Raw genomic sequence first — 25,434 nt, 5'->3', positions numbered from 1 at the left:
TTCAGGACAAGGGAAGTCTGTAAGGAAGTCTAATTTGCAGAATGCTGCAGCCCTATTCTCTCTTGTTCAATTCCTATATTTGCCATCCCCCATCCCAAACATCAGTATTCTGTGTTTGAACTAGAGATTTTCAAAATTTTGTGATTTCTCTTGAATCTCCCTGGCTCAATAAAATTTCCTTTTGCACAAGGACATTCTTGTGCAAGTGATCATTTATGCAAGCAATTAATTGGAGATAGAAGACAATAAAGCCCCGAGGGTAAGCATAGAAAAGTAGAAAAAAGCTATTGATTTATGTAGGAGCAAGAGCAGAAGGAAAGAGCAATTTCTTATTGAAGCAACTTAGCTAGGAGAAAAAATAGTGGTGGTGGGGGGGGAGAATGAAAGATAGCAGTAGCAATAGATAAGTGAAGGCAGAATAGATCTTACACTCATTTGTATGTTCTTTAGAGGCAGATCAGGAAGCCTGGAGAAACAGCCTTTACCTTTCACACTTCTGCTGAACAAAGGTTGTCACTGCTCTTACCTAAGGATGGAGGAAGTCTCCAGCATTTCTGCCATGAAGGTAGATACCCCTTTCAGCTGACTATCTCCAGCTCCAACTCGAGCCAGGATGCAATCAACAATAGTCACTTCTGCAGAGTCACATGGCACAAAACAGCCAATTTGGGCCATAAGAACAATCACCCCAGTCTGTCGTATGTAAGTTGATTTTCCTCCCATGTTTGGCCCTGCAGAGCAAGTTATTTCCCAAAAGTTAAACACAGTTGCACAGGAGAATAAATGAAGCTTGAGTGTCAGGATTCTCCTGGTGACTCACATTCATGACCCAAATGCAGATAGCAGCAAAAGGACTTATTTTCCCAGCAATTAAAGCAACAGAGCCTTTGTTATAATAAGAGGAAGAGCCCTTCCTCTTATTATAAGCCTCCGCTGTTCACACCAATTTGCCTCCTGATGGTTCATGACCAACAGGTGAATGGAAGGAGGTAGCTCTGCCAAGATTAACCAGAGGTGAAAGGTCCCTTGACCACGGCCTAGCTTGGAAGAACTGTGGCAAATGAGACTCTGCATTTTTAGTTCTATGAAATGAAGTGGATGGTGTGATTATGCCTAAACACAAAATTTTATATATATATTTTTCTTTTTAAGTACAGGATTTTGTGCAAACTCCATGAAACTAATGAGTACTAAAAATAATAATAATAACCTTAGGCTAATGTAATCTTCTCTTCCCACCAGGAAAAAAAATAAGCTTACATCTAAGAAACATCAAAATTAGAAATGGTCAGTTTCTTTTAAAAATAAAAAAATACAAAAAACATTACTGTAGGTTAGATTGCAAATATTAAAATTGTCTCAGAAGGCAGCAGTGGCAAAACATTTCTACACTGTTGCCAAGAAATCATCATACATTTACCGAGTTTGTAAATACTAGGAAAGTGTAGGTATGTCCAGGTTTGTTTTGGGGGGGGGAGCTCTCCCCAGCAACCATAAAATCACAGCAAAGCTGTTTTCCCAGAGGTGTTATGGGAAAGAGAGATTGGGAAATGCCTAGAGAACTGAGAGTAATATAACCAATAATGCATCCGTCAGACTTCCATGTGTTTATTTATAAGGGAGGGAATTAAAATCTTTGGGGTAAATGAAAGCACCATAAAATTACTTGGGCATTTTGTTGAGATAGTATTCTATAAGAGAGTGGAGAAGTCTGGCTTTGTTACAGGGAAATAAAGGAGAGTTGATGTTTCAAATACACAGGGATACGGGAGAATTGAACAGAACATTCAAATGCCCTCACTTGCACTGAAAACCCCTAAAGTTATTTTACAGATTAGAGTGCTGCAAATCGATCGTTTTCAAGGTATGAGTCATTAAATCTGAAGAATTGCTGTAGAAAACAATATGTAAAAAAAACGAAAAAACCCCATTGATTTACAACTAAGCTGGGGGTGGAGGAGGGAAAGGTTATTTCTATTTGGGACTTCCCGGAAGAGGAAATGAGGAGGAGGAACAAAACAACAAGAACAGGGAACAAAGTGAGGGTGTGGGTTTGCTCCAGACTTTTTCCACAGAAAGCACAACCCCCACCTAGGCAGCCACAGCTGTTCCATGTTTATTGCTTTATTTGCATATCATGAAAATCATCCCCACTAATTTGAAGAGCATCAGTGCATCAATTCCCTCATTAAAAGTGAAATTTGGGAGCATTAAGCTTACTTGAAAATGCCTCCTTCTAGGTCAGGGTTGTCAAACTGCCAGCCCGCGGGCCAGTTTCATCATAGTGAAGCCGCACCCACCCCACTGCCGGCAATGGTGAAAAAGCTCCGATATGTTGTGTGACGCCACATGACGTCGTGAGTTTGACATATCTGCTCTAGGTGACTGCACACCTAAACAGAAAACACCCTTTCGGAACAACTGTTATGCCATCTTTTTCTGTCTGTTTAAAGGTAAAGCTTCAAGTCTTTTAAAGCATCCACATAAAAATTTGCAGCTAAAAGTGGGTCACAGGAGGAAAGACCATAAACATGATATAAAAATGAAGTCTCACCAGTAATGATGTGGAACATCTGTGTGTCCTTCTCAAAAGTAACATCATTTGGGATGAAGGCAACATCATCTTGAACTTCAATGCAAGGGTGCCTGGAAGCTTTCAAGATTATTCTTCCTTGCCCTTTTTCTAGAATAACTGGGCGCACATACGGTATTGGTGCTGCATTTGATGCGTGAGCAAAACTGACAATGGCATCTAGCTGGGCAATGACATCATTGAGAATTTGAATGGGTTCTTTATACCCTATTGAAAAGAAAGAATCTTCAGATAGTTTTCCCACTACGCAGAAAACCAAAGGGAATTCCCAGTGATATTTTAGTACCATTCTGTTTAACCAACTCTGGCCAGTTTAACATAGAATTTCACCCAATATATTCTTTTCATTTAGTGTTGGGACTTTTATTTCATTGTATCTTTATAACCAGGGGAACTAGACTGATCTTGAACTGATAAAGTTAGTCCTATTTAGTAACTTGGATGGGAAATCAACAAAAAAAGACCAAGACTGTGGGCTGAACTAACAAGGAAAAGAAAAAAAATAAAACCCAGAATATAATAGGAAGTCACTCTCACATCATTGTTACATTTATTAAATCAGCAGGAATCAAATTGGTTTTTATAGCCTAGAGAGAAAAGGTCACTGGGGGTTCTAGCTCGATAGTTTCAGCTTTATATGTTTCAGTTTCAAAACCCTTTCAGATATTAAGATTCAAATTCAGTCAAAGTTAAGTTCCAGCAACTATGGATCTTAGACTGCTGAATCCAGCTATCCAATTAGTCCTTCTTCTCCAACTTAGTGTTTAATATACTAATGCCATCAGTAGGTTCGGTATTAAAAGCCCATTCATGTAAGAGATTCTCAGAACAGGATATAAAGAATGCTAACAAACCTGGCACTTACAACTGAAAATGAAAAATGGAAGACAGAAAGTCCATTACACAAAAGGAATCAATGGAAAAGGGAGCAGTGGGTTTGTATCAAAATGAGATACAACATCTACATATTGTTTCAAGGGTATGAGAAACTTTAGCCAAATTCACGCTGGCCTAAATGAGCCTGAAAAAACAGCATGTCGGAAGCAGTAAAGTTTTGTTATGTCTGGTAGTAGATTGCCTAAGGATATGTTTAAATGTAACTATGAGTTTGTTGAAGAATAGCAGATTAAAGGATTAACAAGCTAGCAGAGGGGGGAAAGTATGGTAGTAGTGACACTACACTTTCATATCTGTGGGCGCGCCTGCCCTTTGGAACCAGTTACCCGTAGAGCTCAGGACTGCCCCTGATTTTCGTTCGTTCTGCCGGGACCTGAAGACCTGGCTCTTTGAGCTTTACAGCCAGGACTGAGAATTTTTAATTTTTAACTTATTGTAATTGGGTTTTTTAATCAGAGTTATAGGGGTTTTAGATTTTCAATTAAGGATAATTTAATTTATTTTAATTGTTATTAACTTTTGTATTGTAATATTGTTTTAATCGCCTTGTGAACCGCCCTGGGTCCTACGGGAGAAGGGCGGTATATAAGTTTAATAAATAAATAAATAAATATCCTGAAATATAAAATGTATGACACATGTTATGAGCCAGGCTTGCAAACAGACTTGCAAAAGCTACTAGTCTCCTCATACTATAAGTAGAACAGAACTGGATCTTACTTCTATGTGAAGGAATAATGAAGCTGTTTCTCATGCCATGTGTATTTTTGAGGACTTAGGTATCCTTTTTTAGGTAAGGGCTTCATTTGGTCATCACTTCATATTAAAAAAACTCAGACTGGTTTACGTAGAATTGTCTTTGGAGAATATTCATAAGCAGCAGCTAATACAAAATATTTCAGTTCATTTTCTCAAAGAAGTTGCAGACAACATACTCTCAAAGTCAACTGCAAGGCTACCATGCTTCTTCCAGTGACATATCAAGCCTGAGTATCTTGAAGGAGTTTCTTCTACCCTTCCCTCTCAGATAAAAACATGCTGCAGCCTGGGCTGTGTGTGAAGAAGACATCAATACAATGGAATGGTCTTCTCAATGGGATTCATTTGACAGTTCTTGTTAAGCAAGACCTGGCAAATTATGGTCATAAATCATGGCAGCTGTAAAGTGTTTTTACCTTTGTTGTAGCAGTCATTAAGCAAAAGCCATGGTTTTAAAGTGACTGCCATGGCCATTAAGTGAAACTATTGCTTGTTATGTCCTGTTTTTGCCGAAAATCAGAAGTAAACACCAGTTTTCAGGACAAAGTTATACATAGTAATCATGTGACTACGGGATGCTGCAAACAGCCATAAATGGCTGAACACACAAAATGCAGTTATATGATTGAATTGGGGGGGGAGAGGGAAAGCTGTTGGAATTTTACTACTGGGTGGTAAATACCTTCTAAGTTGTCTGTCATAGCTTCAAATGGTTGCTAAGCAATTGGCTGTTAAGGACTATCTGTATGTATCTATCTGCCAAAAATCAAATAACCTGATGGCATACAATCAATTTTGGTTTGATTTTACTTCTTTTGTTTTCAAACATATTGAGAACTATTTTTTTGTGTGTGTGTTTGCAAGTGCACTTTGGGTATCACTGTTTAAGCAGAAACTCCCATTGATAGTTATGTAAAAACAAGCATGCCAAATACATATAAACATAATTCATACAAATGAAACATGTAGTTTTTCATTACTCATTTTTTTATGTTTTGTAGCGTTTTCTTTTTCTGGCTAAAAAATATATTTGATGAACAGATTTCTATGTGAGCGAAAGTAGATTCTTGCTATACTTATACTCAATCATATTCAGACAAAAAATAGAACAGAGGGGATAAATGAGCTTTTTGCCTTTTCCCTCCCCTAGCCCATAACAGTTTAAGAACCATCGGCTTTAATCACTAAAGACTAGGAATGAAGGCAGTAAAGATACCACTATAATCATTCACCACATGGGCCCTTTTGTCAGCTAACCATAAAGAAAAATGATTAAAAGAAATTCAGTTATAAGGATAAAATATTACTTTTTAATTACACAAAACAATACAAAGTAATAACTTTTGCTCTAACTTTTGCAATCAGAAATTCATGAATCCCGTGTTGATCAGCAGAACACGGGATGCTTGTACACAAGAGTTACAAACATGGTTATATACACCACTGCCTATTGCTTTGAGCAAGTAAAGGTAAAATGCCTTCTATCACTTAGCCACATTTGGTATGATATGCTAAATAATGAGTGGGTTTTATCAAATTTGGAATGCAGCAATATATGTGAGAAAGGACCAAAAATCCCATCTATAATTTTTTATAATTAGATGCTTTGATTTTAAAGGAACTATCGTTTATTTCTTTTCAATGGGAACTTCTCTGAACATTTGTACAGTATTCAGCAAATAAGTAGCTACACTTATTAATATAGATGGTCCTGCAGTGATGCAGTCATGAAGTGGCAATCCCTACAGTCCCAGTTACCATCATTAACTGAATCCCATGGTCGTTAAGAGAGGCAACTTCCTGCTGACTTCCCACAACCAAAATTAGTGGGGAAGCTGATAGGAAGTTGCATGTCCTAAGCTGTCAGGCAGGCAAGTAGCTACTGCCAAATGGGGGAGGGAGGGAGGGTGCAGGAGAGGTGGGGGGAGGATTGGGAGGGTGTGTGGTGGTGCAGGAGAGGTGCCATGTGGGTCAGGGCAAGTCTGGGAGAGGTGCCACCTGGGTTGGGGAGGATATGCTGGGGTGCACAAGTGGTCAGCAAGAGCACAGAGGAGCTGGGGAGGGTATGCAGGTGGAGACATACTCACAACTTGTGATCTTCCTGCTGCTTCCCCACTGAGTTTTTGGGGAAGCCATCAGGGAAAGTTGCAAATGGTAATCAAGTGATTGCAGGATGCTTGGCAAGAGGTCCTAAGTGTAAATGGGCTACCAAGCACCCAGATCACAATCACATTACCATGGAGGTGCTGTAACTCTGAGGACCAGTTGTAACCACCGTTCATTCCGCACCATTGTAATTTTGATCAGTCACTGAATGAATATTCATAAGTCAAGGACTATCTGTACATTAATAAAGACACAGTTATTTGAAGACTTCCAGCATTTAGTGGACAAATTGATAAATGGGCTTCATGGCATTTAATTATGTTTTATTTCATTCTATAGTGGAATGTTAAGATTCAGCAAGCAAGGAGGCTAAAGACTGTGTAAATGAACCTTAAATCTTTTTTAAAGAAAGAAAAATTCCTAGAGGTTTATACTATCCAGTACATTTAGAGACATGGGGAAAATGCAGCATAAAAATATATTGCTTTATTCAAAGCATTTGGATTGAAGGTAGATTGCGGACTGAATCTACTTTGTTAAATTCCCACAAGCCTATTCTGACATATATTCAATGTCTAGAATCAGAAATTACTATTTAGACTAATGAATGTAAAGTATTGGTTATTGCTTGGAACATTATGTACCAAATGTTTAGGCAGCCACTAGTCATGAGCACTCATGCAATCTGGAACAGCTTATGCAACAGAAAACTGCTAACTAGTCTATTTGCTTGTATCATAATCTTACTCATGCTTATGTTATCTATTCATCACTTCCAGGGAAAAGCTTTTTCTTGTCTACCTGCAAGAAGTGATCAATAAATGTACTTTGATTTATCATTCATTTGTACCAGGGCAAAGATACAGATAGCCAAGAATATTTGCCAAAATTCATCTGTGTAAATGACAAGCATGATGCAAGTTTGTTTTTAAAATGGCAAAATTAGGATTTAAAACTCACAAACTGTTAATTCTAGTTAAAGCTAAAATCCCATTTAGTCAATGCTGTGACTTTTAACAGACAGAAATTCAGAGATCCTGCATTCCATATCTTGAAACCAAATAGCTTGGGATTCATGTTTGTCAAGACACTGTTGGATTTTTATTGTTGTGGTTGTTTTTAGACCAGGGTCTCTTTTATTGTTTTATGTTTTTAACACTCTTAATTATGTATTGAATTTTGTAAGCCAACCAGTCTACTGGAGTAAGCACCTATAACAAATTTAATTCATTTTATCTATCTATCTATCTATCTATCTATCTATCTATCTATCTATCTATCTATCTATCATCTATCTATCTATCTATCTATCTATCTATCTATCTATCTATCTATCTATCTATCTATCATCTATCTATCTATCATCCATCCATTTTGGTTTTAAAGGAAAATAGATATAATTTGATGGGAATGAAGACTAAATGAGAATGGCAATATGTTTTAGCAGAAATTAGTTGTGGTAAGTTTCTATATGCTTTCATTTTTTTGTCTCTAGAACTGGTATTATTGTTTATTACACCAAATGATGAACCAAACGTAATTCTGACTGAGAATGGATATTAACATATTGATAAATTCTCATGCTAGAATTTAGGGAAAAAATGTACAAATTAACATTCCTCATGGACCTTTTGAACATTTCCAGAAAGATAATTATATCCTGCTTGTTCTTTCAAGTCATCAACATCATCATATAATTATAATAATTGCGCCTTGGGTGCAATCCCAAAACAACTGGAGAACCACTTGAACATCATTGGCATTGACAAATTCGCCATTAGTCAATTGCAAAAGGCAGCCTTACTAGGAACTGCTTCCATCCTGCAACGATATCTGTAATACCATCAAACATCCAGATCTGCCTATCCCAGGTCCTTGGTAAGGACTCGATAGGTAGACAAAAATGCCAAATCCAGTCTGAACATCTGGCTGACTATGCAATGATCAATAATAATAATAATGTTGGAAGGGACCTTGGAGGTCATCTAGTCCAACCCACTGCTGAGATAGGAAACCCTATACCATTTCAGACAAATGGCTGTCCAGTCTCTTCTAAAAAACTTCCAGTGTTGGAGCATTCTGGAGGTAGGTTGTTCCACTGATTAATTGTTCTGTCACAAAATTTCTCCTTAGTTCTAGGTTGCTTCTCTCTTTGGTTAGTTTCCATCTGTTGCTTCTTGTCCTGCCTTCAGGTGCTTTGGAGAATAGCTTGACACCCTCTTCTTTGTGGCAGCCCGAGATATTGGAACACTGCTATCATGTCACCCCTAGTCCTTCTCTTCATTAGACTAGACATATTTTAGACATGTTTTGAAAGTTCTGCTGGTTCCCGTGTGAATGCATGGCTGCTCTGCTCAATGCTTTAATCTAGTTTGCCCTTTCTATTGAATTATTCTAACATATATGGCAATTTCAGAAGGAAGCACGTAGTCTTACCTGATGCAACATTGATTATTTCTTTAACTACAGCATCTTGCATTTCTTCATATTCTTTTCTGCTCTTCATATACTCTTCATTAATGTCTTTCAATGCGCTGGACATAAACAAAAAACTCAGAAATGTTTGCAACATTTCACATTGAACAGTAACATTCCACTGTTTTCCCAGGAACTCAATCATTTTCCAAGTAACATACTTAAGAGGCTATTCAGAGCTAAAAGCAGGAACAGAACTGACTTGTGATTTTGACATTACCTGTTAGAGAATTTCACCCCATTCTTCTGGGTTTCCAAGATCTTATATTTCAAATTATTCCGCAGAACCTTCTCTTCTCTGTAGGTAATTCTGAAAAAATGTCCAAACTGTGCATTGCATTCTAATTTGATACTCTTGCCAGCTTCCAAACCTTTTTTTTCATTTGGGAAGAGGAAACAGCATACATGACTGATTATGGCACCATATAAGCATACAAATGATACCTTCATTATCCTCACTCAGTGATCAATTTTTTTTCTTGGTTTTGCTGCTTAATGTTGTACCAGGTCCCTTACTGAAAAGTCAACTGAGCAGTCACAGAGCTTGGAGAAAGTCCTGTCATCAAGCTGGCCATATAAAAGCATCCAAAAAATTTTCATTAATGTGTCTCCCAACAATAGAGGCATTTCTAACACGTAACATTATCACAATACTTAAAACAGTGGTAAAAGAACTAGGCTGTTATTAAATATTTTGTTTCAGAAATCCCCTTAAGCCAGTCTACAATCAAGAAGTATGCAAGTTTCAGTTTTAAAAATGCCCACCTCAATCTATATTCCAACTTGGTAAAGGCAAGGTAAGAATAAAGATAACCTAGAACTTGACTACAATGATAATTTTGAGGGGGGGATACAGAAGTAATTTGTCACTGGCTTCTTTTGGGATGTTTTTCAACTTCCCATAGAAGTAACAATTTAGGACCAATTTTGCTTAGCTTCGAAACTCAGACAAGCACATGCCGCCACTTGCTAAGACAAATAAAATGTAGGTATTTAAATAAGACCACTTATTGAATTGCTTTGGACAGCATTATCAAAGGAAATTATAATTAATCTGTCAATAGTGTAATCTAACCTTCATTTCAAAATTACATTCTAGGACTAGCAATAGCCATTTTCTATTTATTCTTTATATAATAATTCCCATTAGGCATATCAAATTAGCAGTCAAAGTTGCATCAGGTGAATCTCCTCAACGTACTGACCTATACAGAAAGCCTAAGGAGAGATGCAGTTCAGATGTATGGTGCATCTGACTCCACAGCTTTTGCAGTTTTTAACATTTTCAGTAGCAGTGAAATGACAAGCAATTAATTGGGGGGGGAGAGGAGCTACAACATCGATGACTAGGCATCCTTGAATGCTGAAATAATTTTCCAGAATTCTTCCTTCAGAGTGTCTTTTCCACATCAAGGACCCCTGAAGATACGCATAAAAACGGTATGTATTCATTGGAGACACTGAATGTGTAGAGTGAATAAAAGGAGGGTGCTACCAGAACCTAGAAAGTCATGTAATTTTAAAGTAAATATTAGTAGCACTGAGAAACCTTTTCTGACTTTCATTGAAGAAACCCTAATAAGTTTCCAAGAAGAGATTAAAAGCAACAATATGTTGCAGCTTTACCTAACCTGGTGCCTCAAGATGTTCTGGGGTTATAACTCCCAGAAATACCCAGGTTAGAAAAGGCTGACATGCTGCACTGGATTTTATAGGCTGTGAAACTTTCTTAAGCAAGTCAATATGGATGATGACTTGAAAGGAGGGGGAAAAAAAACCTCAACCAACTTAAAAGTACTTCATGGTAAAATAATTTCCACCCTCCAACATACTCAGTTCCTTGGCTGCAGTTTTCAGCACACCCTGCATTTTTCTTTCCAGCTTATCCATATTTTCTCTCAATTCAGCAAGATTGGGGTCAATGGAAGGTTTCACAAGGTATTCATGGGTTTCCACCTAGGAAACAAATTTCACAAAATTTGCACTCATATTACAAACTCAGTTAACAAATGAAATATACTGACTAAGACTTTCATTAATCAAAGGTTTGGGGAAATAGTCACAAAAATCATTTAATTTTTCAGCCAAAGGGCTTATCAGACCTTTCAGCAAAAATGATGATTTCTTCAACTGTACCACTACAAAGCACGTGCTGGAATCTCCCTTCATGAATTATTTATTTATAGAAAATCAACACAGCAGCAGGTGAGGGCATTATGTTGATATAATGTACATTATTTCATCTAGGAAAGAACACCATTATAACTCAAGGAAATCTGTTCAACTTTCCTTCTTCTAAAGAGATTCTATTTTTATCATTTCAAAGGTACTATATTCATATCCTATTTTCTTTCTTTAATAGAGGACTAAATACTTTTTAAAAAGATAAACAAAAAACAAGGGTTTGGAATGGAAGACAACATCTGAACCCTCTTTTCATTACACTGTGTGAACAAGGCAAGGAGTCTGCACAATCAAAGCTATATCTGGAAGCATCAATCATCTAGGAATCTGTGTCACAGGAAAAAGGCATTCTTTCTTCCATAAACCAAAGCAACAAACTGAAAATGCATCGTTCAAAAGAAATTTAGAATGCAATTTTGTTAAAATGATAGTGGAGTTCTACAGCACCATTTTATGATTTTTCATGCTACAGTTAAGTTTGTTGTTAAATGAATCTGGCTTCCCCATTGACTTTGCTTGGCAAAAGTTGAACACTTGACCCTGAGGCAAACTTCGAAAGAAAAACAGCTGAAACGAAAAGATGGAGATCCAACTGTCCGGTCGCTCCTACTGAAAATTGCAACCATTGAGATTCCTCTTCCCAGGTAGGTCTACGATCATCCAAGGATTATCTTGGGTCATTCCTAGTCGCTCCCATTCAAATCTGGGGAGAGCGCCACCAAAGCTGGCTCTTTGGCAGCAAAATCAGCTGTTTGTTGGCAGAAGGAAAAAAATCGCCCTGCAGCTCAATGCACCATTTTCGGAGAACTCCAGTCAAATCTGACTGAATGGCTAACAGAGCTATGGTTTACCACAGTTTTTAACTGACTGCTTTAATTACATAAAGATACTGATTTTTTTCTTGAATTTAAAATTTAAATGAAGTAAAGAACTGGGACATTGCAACCATCATAAATGCATGCCAGTTACCCTGCGCTCCCACAGAGAGGGCCTCCTCAGGGTGCCGCCGATCAAAGAATGCCGATTGGCGACCCCCAGGGGGAGAGCGTTCTCTGTGGGCGCGCCAGACCTTTGGAACAGCTTACCGGTTGAGCTCCGGACGGCCCCCGACCTTCGCTCCTTCCGGCGCGATCTTAAAACATTTTTTTTCGAACAAGCTGGCCTGGTCTGACGGGGTGGGGTTGGGTTTTTTTAAAATTAGTTTTTAACTTAATATGTATTGATTTTATGGGCATGATGTTTAATTGGTTTTTAATGGTTTTTTAATTTTTGTATCTGATTTTTATTGTGTATTGCCCTGTTCACCGCCCTGAGACCTTCGGGAGAAGGGCGGTATAGAAATCAAATTATTAAATTAAATTATTAAATTATTAAATTAAATGGTCACTAAGTGCAAATACCAGTTGTAAGTCATTTTTTTTCCAGCACAGTGGTAACTTCAAAGAGTCGTTAAACAAATGGTTGTTGAGTTGAGAACTACCTGCGATGCAAATTTCTTTCCTTGACAACAGAAGTGGGTGGGTCAGCCAGACAGTCTTCAAATCCACCATGCCTCTCTCGTGGGAAAGCAACGTGATGCATTACAGAGAAAAATACAGCACTTAAAGGAGCAACACTCAAGTCTTCAAAAGCATAATCTTGATGGTTTACCAGTTGGAAACAAGAGGACAAAGAAATGACTAAGAATTAAAGTCTGTAAGAAAATATTATGGGGGAGGGGGGAGAATAATTGTCTAGGAAAAGCGGCAGAAAGCGTGACCATGGATTGTCCAACTTGGATTTATGGAATTCACCGTCAGAAGATAGTTTCAAAGTTTGAAATAACTGATGCTCTCTCCTAGCCCTTTAATAAAAAAAAAACATTTTCTGTGCTTGAATTATTTTAAAATTGTTTCTATGGTTGGACTGTATACTGCCTAGTCACTTCTCTTAACATAGGTTATGATTACATAAATGAATAAAATGCACTGATGGTTACTAATACAGGTGACTCTAAAAGAAACAGACAGCAAAATTACAGATCTTTTTGTGGCTACTAACTACAAAGGCACAGCACTATCATAGATCCAAGCTGTTAAAGAGCAATAGTAAAGAATGGCTATTGCTAACATACATAGCTTACAAGGATTTTTATGCTCCAACACAACTGGGCAATCCTTGCAAAATTTCAACACGAGAACTCAACTTTTCTTTCTATTAGTCACATAGAATCAATACAAAACAAACCTGGCAGAGTGCCCTTTTATCTACTTTGGATATATAGGAAAGGGTGCTGTTGCCTGTTGATCATCTTGCCAGAATGATGTCATATTTACCCAGCACAGTTCAGTTTAGCAAGAAAGAGGAAGAGACCACAGATGCACAGATATGTCAGAATTGTTGATACAGTTCTACAAAGGAATTTATGAGTATGTCATTTGCACCTTTATAAGTGTCTGGTTTGGCACAACAACCAAACGAGGCAGGCATAGACTTCAACGAATAGTTAGGACTGCAGAAAACAAATACTGCAATCAGCATGTCTTCCACTGAGGACCTGTATATACTGCACGAGCCAGAAAGAGGTCTATGAAAATATTTACAGACCCCTCACATCCTGGACAAAAACTGTTTCAACTTCTTCCCTCAAGACACTATAGGGTATTGCACACCAAAATCACCAGACACAAAAATAGTTTTCCCCCATGCCATCACTCTGCTAAGCAACTAATTCCCACAACACTGTCTTATGCCCTAGGACAGGGGTGTCAAACTGCCAGGCTGTGGGCTGGATGCATCATAGCGAAACTGCACCCAACCCACTGCTGGCAATGGCTAAAAAGTCACAATACATCACAACACGTCACGTGACGCTGTAAGTTTAACATCCCTACCCTAGGATGTCAAACCATCTAGTAGGGTTGTATTACCTATTATTCTTCTCATATTGTCATTTTCCTTATGACTTGTATGATTATGATCATGATTTATCACTTGTTGCTTTTATGTACGCTTGAGAGCTTATGCACCGGAGACAAATTCCTTGTGTTCAATCACACTTCTCCAGTAAAAAATTCTATTCTATTCTATGTAGAGTAATGAGACCACAGAGATGATCTATTCTAAACATCAGCATTGCCTTGAGAGAAGCACAGATGAGCCAAATCAAGTGAAAAGTTTAAAAGCCTGCTTGTCTGCATTTAGCAATGTACAAGATAGCCTGAGTAGTGTGTTGCAAGATATCTAAATCCAGGGTCTATAAATGAACTATAGCTATACCCGAAACACTGAAAAACTAAAATGCTCCACTTGCTTTTACTACTGAACTACAGATTGACAATATGTATCTTATTATATGGAAAGCTGAACCATTTTATTTAAAGCTGAAAGACCAAATATAGTCTTTCTTTAAGGTGAATGCAAAAAATATATCCTACAGACGGAAATCTGGCTTATTACACATTATATAATGTGTAATGGTACAATTGTTCCTGGTTTTTGGAAGGTGTTGTCAGTCAAAGCTAAAAATGCATTTTTTTCAAAGGTTTCTCAAAGGACTTTATCATTAAATTGACGCACTGTTTGCATTTTTAATATAGTCCAAAACTCTCCTGTAGTTGAGATTTCACAACCAATATAGACAGTTTGGACAGGGGACGTAGATGTACCATAACCAGAATAATTACACACAAGAACTGAGATAATATTTTCCACAATGAAAAATCAATAGAGAAAAAGGGAAATTCCCATCCGAAGTTAAAGGAATTAAGACCAGAACTTTTAAAAATTAATAGCAAATACAATCCTTATAGTGAAAATCTGACTTAAATGTAAATTAAACCTGATCACTTTCACTACTCAAGAGATTTCCACTGACTTCCATACAGCAAAAATGAAAATGATTCGCAACTGTTCTTATGTTAGAAATGAAGCAGTAAAAAACCACAAAGAATTCAAATTAAAATCCAGCAAAGGGTTAGAATAAATCTGCATTCAACCAGTCAATTAACAGTAAAAGATAAAAGTCAAAATGAAAAAACAAAGTTCAAAAACTGCAGTTAAAAACTGAAGCATACTTCGAAAGAAAAACAGCTGAAACGAAAAGATGGAGATCCAACTGTCCGGTCGCTCCTACTGAAAATTGCAACCATTGAGATTCCTCTTCCCAGGTAGGTCTACGATCATCCAAGGATTATCTTGGGTCATTCCTAGTCGCTCCCATTCAAATCTGGGGAGAGCGCCACCAAAGCTGGCTCTTTGGCGGCAAAATCAGCTGTTTGTTGGCAGAAGGAAAAAATCGCCCTGCAGCTCAGTGCACCATTTTCGGAGAACTCCAGTCAAATCTGACTGAATGGCTAACAGAGCTATGGTTTACCACAGTTTTTAACTGACTGCTTTAATTACATAAAGATACTGATTTTTTTCTGGAATTTAAAATTTAAATCCAGTAAAGAACTGGAAAGAGTTTACAGAAGAGCAAAGAGATTTGGAGGCTAAAACCTATAAACAATGGTTAAAGGAATGAGTATGTATAGCTGAAAGAAGGAAAAAAAAAGAATAAGGGGAGAGTTGATAGCCATCTTCCAATACTTGAAGCTGCCTGTAAAATATAATTCTAAACAATGATTCTATATGAGAGCCAGGTTGGTATAGTGGTTAAGGCATCAGGCTAGAAACTGAATTCTAGTTCTGCCTTAAGTCAGCAGCTCTCTCTCAGCACTAGAAAGGAGGCAATGGCAAACCACTTTTGAAAAACCTTGTCAAGAAAACTACTGATTAATCCAGGCAGTTGCCAGGAATTTAAAAGGGGACGTGAGGAGGAAAGGTCTTGAAAGGATCAAAAGAGGGGAGGGCTCTATATAACGAAGATAATGTGCCTTTCACAAGGTAACATGGTGGGTTCTAAATCTTCAATCTATACACGAAAAGTTTATTCAGCAAAGGTTAATAATTTGGTTGCTATGGTGACTTGTAACTTCACCATGCACTATGCAAAGAGGAGAATTAAATGATTCATAAAGGTTTTCCTGTCGAACTGAAGCCCATAAAATCTCCAATTACAAGTGTCTAGCTTTTTACACTTCAGAAAGTTTACTATCCCAGTAACCAGAGGTGAACTGTTCATGAATGTAAAAATACTAAACAGCCTGGCACAGAATGCTCTATTTATTTAGATGTACGCCCTGCTCAACCATTTCACATCACTGTGTGTAGGAGTTTCATTTTACAAATCGCAATTTTGTTGTTTGATTTTAAAGAAAAAACAGCTTAGCTGGAAGGAGTGGAAGGACAAAAGGGAACATTAACTGCAAAAGCAAGAACAGAGAGTACTAAGTAATTCAAGAGTTGAGTTCTAATTTATAATAATTTATTTATAACTTTACCAGCATTACACAGTAAAATCTTATTCAATCCTTTTTTAAAAGGGCAACAAGTATCCTTTAGATCCAAATATTATATTTGCAATTTTTAATCCTTTAATTGACTGAATAGAAGCCTTTATATTTCTGGAATAAGATATAGTTTTACCGTATTATGGATAGGAAATCAAATACTTGAGGCATGAAGTTGGAGAAAGTTAATGTAAGCATTTGATGGGAGTGGAGGCAAAAAAAAACACTTAATTTTTCTGTTCACCTCTGACTTTTCTTTATCATTTTTGAGTGGGTCTTCCCAGAAAAAAAGAATTACTTATTCAAACAGTTCTGCAAAATTTTCATTGCTAAGACACACACACAAATACATAAGCTCTTTCCATAATATGTTACTAATATTAATCTGAACAATAGGAGTTGCAATACATTTGGTATACATGGTTCTGAGCTACTAATTTGATCCATTTTTCTGAGTGTCTATCACTGTTCTGCATGAACCTTTTCACTGATACTGATACAATACTGACTTGTAAGTTCTAAATTACAAATCCTAACTTCCAGAGAAGTGTGTGATCATGTTTGGGATAAAAGTATTATTGTAGCATATTGTCCAAAATGTACCAGAACTGAGAGTACTGTTCTTATTATTAAAAGGGAATGCTGCATGTGGCATTGGTATGACTAAGACAAGTTATTTTATAATATTAAAAAGTATTGCGTGAAAACTGTGATTGATCAAAGCCATGATGGGCAGCAGAGGTTAAGCTATGGGCCCACTAGGTGATAACCATAAAATATGCAAGACTGTAACATGCAATCCAGGAAAAAAAGACTTTACTATATGATATTAATAGATGAGTAGAAACAAGAGAATATGAAAAATACTACTGGGCCATTTAGAGTCGAAAAAATGAATGAGAATAACAATTCCTTTGTAAGTATTTCCATAGAAAAAGCTCTGTTTCAAATAAATGATTTATGCATAAGTCTATTCGTGCATATACATGGATAAAAAAACTGAATGGATTTAACTTGATTGCTTAGGAAGAAAGACAGAGAATATTAGTGAAGCGTAGAAAGTGATAAGAAGTTTTGAGTATGAAACAATCAAGAGTGAATCTTGGGAAATACAGACATCAAAGAAATGTAAGAAATAAGTGTGAAAATAAAGCTACTTCAGGAAAAGAAAGCAATAATGAAAAGGTATTAGAAAACAGGTTACCTTCCCAACTGAATAAATAGAAAGCGAACATTAAGAAAGGGAAGCCTTTGTAGCGTAGTGGTTGGAATGGAATATTGCAGGCCAACTCTGCCCATTGCCAGGAGTTTGATCCTGACTGGCTCAAGGCTGACTCAGCCTTCCATCCTTCCGAGATCGGTAAGATGAGGACTCAGATTGTGGAGGGCAATATGCTGACATTTGTAAATGTCTCTTATTGCTCAGAAAATGCTGTAAAGCACTGTGGAGAGGTGTATAAGTCTACGTACTACTGCTATTGTTTAAGTCTAAGTACTATTGCACTTTATAAGTCTAAGTACTATCGCTATTGCTAATATAAAAGCTTCCTGGAAAGGAGGGAAAAGAATTATATCACTAAGTACCATTGGAGTATAGAGGAGGTTGGGGAAATATAAGTAGCTATGGTTGGGGAAAAAATAAGAGCAGTCATCATCATTCTTAATTATAGAGATGGTAAGCATAACTTGCTTACCTGAAAAGTAATAGCAAAATGAGGATGTAGTTATAAGTACCCATGGATAGGGAAATCTACTACTGAAAATCTTATTATTGTATTATGCAATGTTCTTATTATTAATGTAATTAACCAAAGCATCCAGAATTATCAAAATGGCAACTAGAAGTACTGGAAAGGTGTCCAACCAAAAAAAATCTTTGGGTTGGACACATAGTGCTTCTAGTTGGTATATAGATAATTAGGAAATTTAAGTTCCTTTGAGTTTTCTGAACAGGTCCCACTGCATGTTTTTAGCACCTGGAAAGAGAAATCTGTGCTTGCCCCTTTCCTGGTATGGCAACATGTCTCTGCAAGTTCCTTCCTGACGAATTGTGCTCTATGCTATAAACTGGCATAGAATATATATGATAGGGCCATAATTCATTCTACTTTCATAGATTACCGTATTCATGTCCAAAGTTTCATCAATCATCTTTTGGAAATTGGAGAAATCACAGTTTAGCTCTTTAAGAGGTTTTGTAAATACCGCATCTAGTAGCATATTGTAGTTTCCTGCCAAAAAATAAAACACAGAGAAAAGAATCACCAATAAGTAAATTGACTGACAATCTTATTTGAATTTATTAGATATGTTTAAATAGGTTAGCACCTGTAGAGCAACTTACTAAATATAATTTGAGAATCAGTTTGGTTCAGTGGTTAAGGCTCCAGGCTAGAACTAGGAGACTATGAGTTTTAGCCTTGCCTTAGACTGGAAGCCAGTTGGGTAACTTTGGGCCAGTCCCTCTCTCTCAGCCCAGGGAAGAAGACAAGAGTAAATTACTTTTGAATCTTGCCAGAAGAACTACAGGGATAGCCCAGGCAGTCTTCAAGGGTTGACAATAATTTGAAAGGGAAAAAATATAGTAATTTACAAAAGTGTACATTTAACTATATGGTCAGGACTAGAGAGAATTTTAACACTTTCATGGATCCCCAGAGTCTTGATCAGCTTAGCATTTTTCCCCTTTTCATAAGGAATCCTGAATGAAATCAATCCATTTCTAACATGAGAACAGTTAGACTCTTTAATCCAGTCATTTGGAAAGAGAGAGAGAGAGAGAGAGAGAGAGAGAGAGAGAGAGAGAGAGAGAGAGAGAGAGAGAGAGAGAGAGAGAGAGAGAGAGAGAGAGAGAGAGAGAGAGAGAGAGAGAGAGAGAGAGAGAGAGAGAGAGAGAGAGAGATAAGAGACAGACAGACTGAAAAAATGAATTAAATTAAATTAAATTAAATTTGTTTGGACTGCTTTCATTGTATCTTGAATAGAAAGGCTAAAAAAGTTCTAATTATTTTTGAAATTATTATTGCTTAAGGAGTCTACAATTCTAAACAAAACCTAATTTGTTCATAATTTGTTCCCACAATGTAGCACAATATTGTAAATTACTTCCATGCCATTAATGGAACAGGTGCAAATGCTGACTTTTGGGTAACTCTGGAAAATATTGTTCTGCCTCCCAGATAAATAGTCCAACAGAGAAAGGATAAGTCCTATTCAGGTGAGAAGCTGGGTCAGAAAGATTTTTTCTTTCTCTGCCCTTAGAGGGAAACTCTCTTTCACTATTATTTATGACAGCAGTAACAAAGGCCAAAGAAAGAGGGTTAGCATAGTAATATTCCTTAGGCTTATAGTACTCCCTGCAAAGCCAACATTTGCATTCATGAAGCAATCTGTCAATCTTACAATGTCAGAAAAATATGGAATGGTGAGCCCAAGTGAACTCAATTTGACTCCTAATGGGTTCCTGAACATGTGTGTGACATTATTATCCAGGTAACTATAAGATGGGGAGGCAGGAATCTTTCATCTCCAAAGAGGTGCAAAAGGCTCTTTTGTACCATTTATTTGGATACCAAGTACATGATGGAGTATATACTCTCCGTGGCAATCTCCTGTCTTCAAGGTCAGTTCCTAAAGAAGCTACCTATTTTACTTGCACCAAATCAGATTTCCTAATAGGAATGTACAGACAGGTTTTTGGGGTCCTTCCATATGTGGCCAGACTCTCAATACAAACAACACAAGCTGTATAAGTAAGGGAGGTAACCTTTGCAGAAATATGCAATAACTATTATCTAGATAAAGGGGCTGAAACATTCTTTCAGTCCTAGGAAACACAGCTCAAGCAAATGGTTCTCTGATTCTCTGTCTGGTCTATCTAGTATGGTTGATATAAACGGAGCTATTAACATCAGTATATTATATCCTTTCTCCATCAATTTTATAAGGCAATTTCTGCTTCTGTTCAACTTTAAGAGTATCTCTAATGTTGTAAAATAAATACTGTTTGCCTGGATTAAACTCACTTTGGCAATTACTAATATAACCACCTAAAATCAACCATATAAATGACGAAGTGTATACTACTAGCAGTGTATACTAATGTAAGATTTGCAAAGGCACATAGAAAAATTAAAAGAACAAAATCCAGAGGAGAGAAACTTTTAAAACTATTCAGTAAACAAGTAATATACAGAGTAAATTCAGTGGCTATAGAATTTTGACTTGAGCAAAAAGATAATATATAACAGAGCCCCTTGAAGAAAGTATGACTGATTGGCTGACATCTTCAACTAATATACTTTCACACTATAAATTTCTTTTCTAGATCCTATTTTTAGAAGCTAACACATTTCTGGCTTTACGATTTCAAATGCAGTTTGCTTCATAGTAATTTTTTTTTTAAAAAAAACCTTCAAATTTGTAGTAGCAGTCAGGCAGCAAACATGTTATAAAGGTTTTAATAGATAACAAATCTGGCATTTTTCATGCTGCCAAATTAAAGATCTTTACAAAAATGCCATTTAATTTTCTCAGCTACAGTACTGGCATATTTAAATCAAATGGGCTATTTTTGCAGAAGTTAGAAGGTTCACCTTTTGTTCACTTAATGAACAGTCTGATCTTTAGATTTGCTATTTGATGTCAGTTGCAAATTGACATTTATTATACTGAAAGCGAACAGCCTGATCATTCAGTTCAAGCTGTTACAAAATGTCCAAAAATGTCCAAAAGATTAGAGACTGTAGTGCACTTGGACTATTCATACAGTAAAGCAACAGCTCTTGTACACGCCCTCTTTAAAAATCAATTTGTTTTCATTCAACTTAATAGCCAGGAATTTCCATCAGATTCTGATTCATTCCTGGACGAAGTTACTTTATTTTTGCCACATCCTATAGACAATGAATGTTATTAAGCCTTTGTTTAAACACTTTCAATGAATCTGAATAATCTGTTTTCTTTTTGATATCCCACAACAATCAATTCCAAAATATACTCGGGGTTCCCTTGGATAATAGAATATTTATCATGAAAATTTCCCTTTTATTCTATAAATACTTGTATCCTATCCACATGTACAGACTTCAACTCCCAGAGTTATCAACAATGGCCATGATGGCTGGGGAGTTCTACAAGTTGAGATCTATGCACCTAGTGTTAAATTTGGGAAAGATTTTTCCAGAGATAGAATGTCAGTTATCTTTAGCCACAAACTACTTTGCCCATGTAGATCCGATCCCTTGGATCACTGAGCAGAGTCAGGAGTCAAAGAGGTGACTCTTTAGGTAGCATTTTTATCAGTGGTGGGATTCAGCTGGTTTGCACCACTTCGGCAGAACCAGCAGCTAATTTTTTGTTGCCCAGATGAAGAATGGACTTCCGGAAGCAGCATCCACACAGAGAACCGGTTGTTCACATATTTGAATCCCACCACTGATTCTTATATGTCTAACTCTATAACACAGTAGGTTCTAGTCCTTCTGACAGGGGGAGAGGAGGTAATTTGCAGAAGACTGTGCCACTTCTTAAGAGCTGCTAACAATATGGCTTATTCATTTATTGGATGGACAAGCTGGAAATTCGAGATGTTCTGCCAAGATTTTTAGTCTCATACTCTCTTAGTCACAAACATGTTTCTACTTTCACAACTACATTAGATCTGGTCCCTGTGTATAATTTAATCAGTCAGGGCTTCATTGGCCACTCCTCTATTAACAGAAGTCTATCTATATCAGCCCCTTTAAGACTGCTCATTTTAGTATAACAAATATTGCTGGTTCTTTGTGGACAATATGCTATATAAAAGTCTCTAGACAAACAGTGTGAGCACTACATTTTAGAATAGAATAGAATAGAATAGAATAGAATAGAATAGAATAGAATAGAATAGAATAGAATAGAATAGAATAGAATAGAATAGAATAGAATAGAATAGAATAGAATAGAATAGAATAGAATAGAATAGAATAGAATAGAATAGAATAGAATAGAAATATAGAATTGGAAGGGGGCTTGGAGATCTTCTAGTCCAGCCCCCTGTTCGAGTAGGAGAACCTATACCATTTCAGACGACTGACTGTCTAGTCTCTTCTTAAAAATCTCCAGTGATGGAGCGCCTACAATTTCTGAAGGCAAGCTGTTCCACTGGTTAATTGTCCTCACTGTTAGGAAGTTTCTCCTTAATTCCAGGTTGCTTCTCTCTTTGATCAGTTTCCAACCATTGTTTCTTGTCTTGCCTTCTGGTGCTTCGAAGAATAGTTTGATGCCCTCTTCTTTGTGGCAGCCCCTCAAATACTGGAATACTGCTATTGTGTCACCCCTATTTCTTCTTTTCTTTAGACTAGCCAAACCCAAGACCTGCGGCCGTTTTTCATATGTTTTAGTCTCCAGGATTTTGATCATCCTAGTTGCTCTTCTCTGTATTATTTCCAACGTCTGAACATCTTTTTTGTAGTATGGTGACCAAAATTGGTTGCAGAACAAAAGATAACTAATGCTTGCTATGATCAACCAAGGAATGGTATATTTTGGCTTCATCTTATTCTAAAGTAAACATATCCATTTATATCTTACTCTTTCCCCCCTTATATTTCTATTTATCTTTCCTTGTTAGCATTTGACTAATCCTGAGTTACAAATATTTCTAAAGATTAGCTCCCAAACTTGCTTTGTTATTATTCTAAAATTCTGTTTTTTATTTAGCAAATTAAATTTCTCTGTCTTCCTCTCTTTCTATTACCACAATTTGTAGTAGCATGCTAAGCCACATAGTGGCTGTTATCACACAAACTGAATGGTTTTTTATTTAGCATATGAAGAATGTGACTTTTAAAAAAGAAAAACTCTTAATAATTTGGAAAAAAGGCATACTTAACACAACTCTGAGAAAGATGTAATTATGGTTTCACTGGACATACAGGTAACTTTAGATGCATATGTAAATAAGTTCATGCAATAATAAGTCATGATTGATACAAAAGTGTAGCTAATCCTGCTTTGTTGTAAACAAACTTGGTTATATCCAAGCATTCCTTACTTCAGAAGTGAAGTGAGCTATCTTGTATAATTATGCTCTGAATAAAAAATAACCCAGCCAGATTTTTTTTGCTTATTGCTCAGTTTAGAAATTTCTAATTGTTGAACTGTTTCACTGCATCAATTAGCATATTTTACTTGCCATTTTCTCTATTGATCATGATGTTTTTAAATTTTTATTGATTCAGTTCTTTGGTTGTGCTATACTTGAGAGATTGAGGCTATAGCCCTAATACCAAAATGACTGGTTTCCAGTCAATTCAATAATCAGAATTGGTTTTTTTCCATTTTGCCCTCACTAATTGTTTTCTTCTTATATGAAAATGAACAAAGGAATACAAATGTCAGATGATAAAGCATTCCAAACCACAATGCTTAGCTTTTTACACACATATGTATCATTAACACTGGCAGTAAAACAATTCTACTGATTCTGTAAAAATCCTTTTGGCAAGTGAATAGATTGTCTTTTGAGCTTATGAACCGGGCACACGATATTTAGAAAATATCTATTTTCTAAATATCTAAATTTCTATTTCCACAAATTTCTAGAAGTAAAATCTCTAAATTTTTCTAAAATTTAGAAAATTTCTAAAGATATTTAGAAAATAAGAAAAAAAATACCATTATTTTTTTCCAGTGCCTGTATCACATTAGGTATCTGATTAATTGCCTGATACATTTTGTAACAGTCCTGCAGAGTAGCTTTCTTCTGAAATTTTTTTCCTATTCGACTGAAGTCTGGGAAGCGGCGGAGAATATCTTCTTGCAGTATTTGTCTTACTTCTCCATCTTCCATGAAGGCCCCCACCATATCTAGCCTAAGTGTAAGATAAGTTTAAAATAGACAGAAAAAAAAGTTTAGCATATGGGACTTTCATGATTTTGCAAATTATGACACATTTCCAAATTATCTTTTAAAATGGGAGTTTAAAATTAATCAGAGCTCTAGGCTGGGAATAATTATTCTAAGATGTCAATGACCATAACTATAAATCATTTCACCATCAGAAATACTTTTTTGTATAAATTTTATTAAGAATTTAAAAAGAAGATAAAAAAACTAACAAAAACTAATACAAAGTAAAGAAAAGAAGAAAGGGAAAAGAAGAAAAACAAAAAAGGGTAAAAAGAAAAGATAAGAAAAAAGAGGCTTCCAACTTCCTTTGCAGCAAATACAAGTATGATTAGAAAATTATCTTACTCTATAGTTACAAAATAGACTCTTTTTCTATAATCTAATGTTTTCCCATCATCAAAACCATAAATCCAAAGTGGTTTTTTTTTCTATTTCATGCAAAAAGTGTATAAGGCAGTGGTCCTCGACCTTTCTGGCTTGGTGGCCTGGCAAGGGGGAGGGGGAGAGGAGATAGTTCCATGTGAGTGGCAGGCAGGCATGCGCAAGTGCACACACTTCCATTTGTGCAAGTAGTCGGCACACGCCACTCACATGAATGGAGCGTCATGCACGAAAGGAGTTTTGCACACGAGCTCAAGCAGCAGCCGCGTACACAAGGGGAGCTTTGTGCACATGCTTGCGCAGCCCAGTTCCAAACAAGCCATGGGCCAGGGGTTGGGGATCCCTGGAATAAGGGGTTTCCGGTAAGCAACAAATGTAGATATTGTCTTTTCTCTAATCAAAGAAGTTAATTTAGCCATCTCAGGAAATTCCATCACCTTCACCATTCCTCCATTGTGGACAGTATCAAACCCTTCCCATTTTTAAGCATATCATAATCTTGCTGCAGTTATATATAAAAAGAAAATTCCGTGACTTTTTTCCAGTTGCTTATCATTTCTAAAATTAAATCCTCTAGTTTCAATTGTACATTAGTGTTTAAAATCTTCTGAATTAGTACATGCAATTGTCAACCCAAATTTTCTGGCTTTTTCACATCCACTAAATATGATAAAGTGTCCCGTCATATTATTTCAAGAGAAGTTCAAGGACAAAGAAAAAAATTCCTACCAAATATTCAGCTACAGAATTACGAAGATCATACTCTAGTA

At 36.5% G+C, this 25,434-nt stretch overlaps 1 protein-coding gene across 3 annotated transcripts in view; it reads right to left on the bottom strand.

Annotated features, from left to right (window-relative positions):
• The window catches only part of MSH2 (mutS homolog 2), a 69,993-nt gene that overhangs the window by 6,442 nt on the left and 38,117 nt on the right, over positions 1 to 25,434 (bottom strand). For 2 of the 3 annotated variants that reach the window (XM_081313379.1, XM_081313380.1), the window contains 7 exons: positions 24,049 to 24,245; positions 18,508 to 18,617; positions 10,663 to 10,786; positions 9,051 to 9,201; positions 8,792 to 8,889; positions 2,555 to 2,800; positions 527 to 731 (listed from right to left, as the gene is read on the bottom strand). In XM_081313379.1, the coding sequence (XP_081169505.1) occupies positions 527 to 731; positions 2,555 to 2,800; positions 8,792 to 8,889; positions 9,051 to 9,201; positions 10,663 to 10,786; positions 18,508 to 18,617; positions 24,049 to 24,245 (1,131 nt within the window). The remainder of the gene's footprint in view (positions 1 to 526; positions 732 to 2,554; positions 2,801 to 8,791; positions 8,890 to 9,050; positions 9,202 to 10,662; positions 10,787 to 18,507; positions 18,618 to 24,048; positions 24,246 to 25,434) is intronic. The other variant, XM_081313381.1, reaches the window with a different exon arrangement.

This window comes from Vipera berus (assembly GCF_964194415.1).
Source record: "Vipera berus genome assembly, chromosome: 1".
In the NCBI taxonomy this organism is placed as follows: domain Eukaryota; kingdom Metazoa; phylum Chordata; class Lepidosauria; order Squamata; family Viperidae; genus Vipera; species Vipera berus.
The sequence above is the reverse complement of the archived record's forward strand: the minus strand, read 5'-3'. Positions and strand labels throughout refer to the sequence as shown.